This window comes from Penaeus monodon, chromosome 20, assembly GCF_015228065.2.
Source record: "Penaeus monodon isolate SGIC_2016 chromosome 20, NSTDA_Pmon_1, whole genome shotgun sequence".
NCBI classification, from domain to species: Eukaryota; Metazoa; Arthropoda; class Malacostraca; order Decapoda; family Penaeidae; genus Penaeus; species Penaeus monodon.
The window spans coordinates 21,687,499-21,688,021 of record NC_051405.1 but is presented as its reverse complement, the minus strand read 5'-3'; the positions used below and the strand labels follow the sequence as shown (position 1 = coordinate 21,688,021).

The following is a 523-nucleotide window of genomic DNA, read 5'->3' as shown; positions in this document are numbered from 1 at the left end:
TATTACCAGATATGACTAGTATTAAAATTTAGTAATTATCAGTACAAGTATGATTTATCCATATAGATAGTTAGATTTGTAGCAAAGTTTGTAGATAATTATCTATATATTTGTGTCAGATGTATATGATTTCTGGTTTAAATCTTTTCATTTTTTATTAGTGTTCCTTCTTATATAATGTTAGTTCTCATACATCAGACCTAATGTAAATTGTTCCTTGTCTTTGAGAATGGGAGGAGAAAATGATGAAAGGAATGTCTTCATTTTTACATTTTTTAACATGTACCTCCTCACAGCAGGCCATGGAACTAATGTGTGAGAAGGTAATTGCCTCTGCTGGGCAGCACTTGAGTCCTGGCGATGCTCTCCGAAGGGTTTTCGAGGCCCTGGCATCTGGTCTGCTCTTACCTGGCTCTCCTGGGCTCCTTGACCCATGTGAGAAGGACCCTGTTGATGCTGCTTCGTCTCTGTCAGCCCAGGAGAGGGAAGACATTACTGCTTCTGCACAGGTAGGTTTGCTTGT

General features: G+C 39.2%; 1 protein-coding gene across 1 annotated transcript in view; it reads left to right on the top strand.

Moving 5' to 3' along the window:
- LOC119585947 (zinc finger RNA-binding protein-like) overlaps nt 1–523 on the top strand; it is a gene marked incomplete in the record, with an annotated part of 31,027 nt that overhangs the window by 25,675 nt on the left and 4,829 nt on the right. The window contains 1 exon segment of the mRNA XM_037934661.1: nt 300–509. Coding sequence (XP_037790589.1) covers nt 300–509 — 210 coding nt within the window.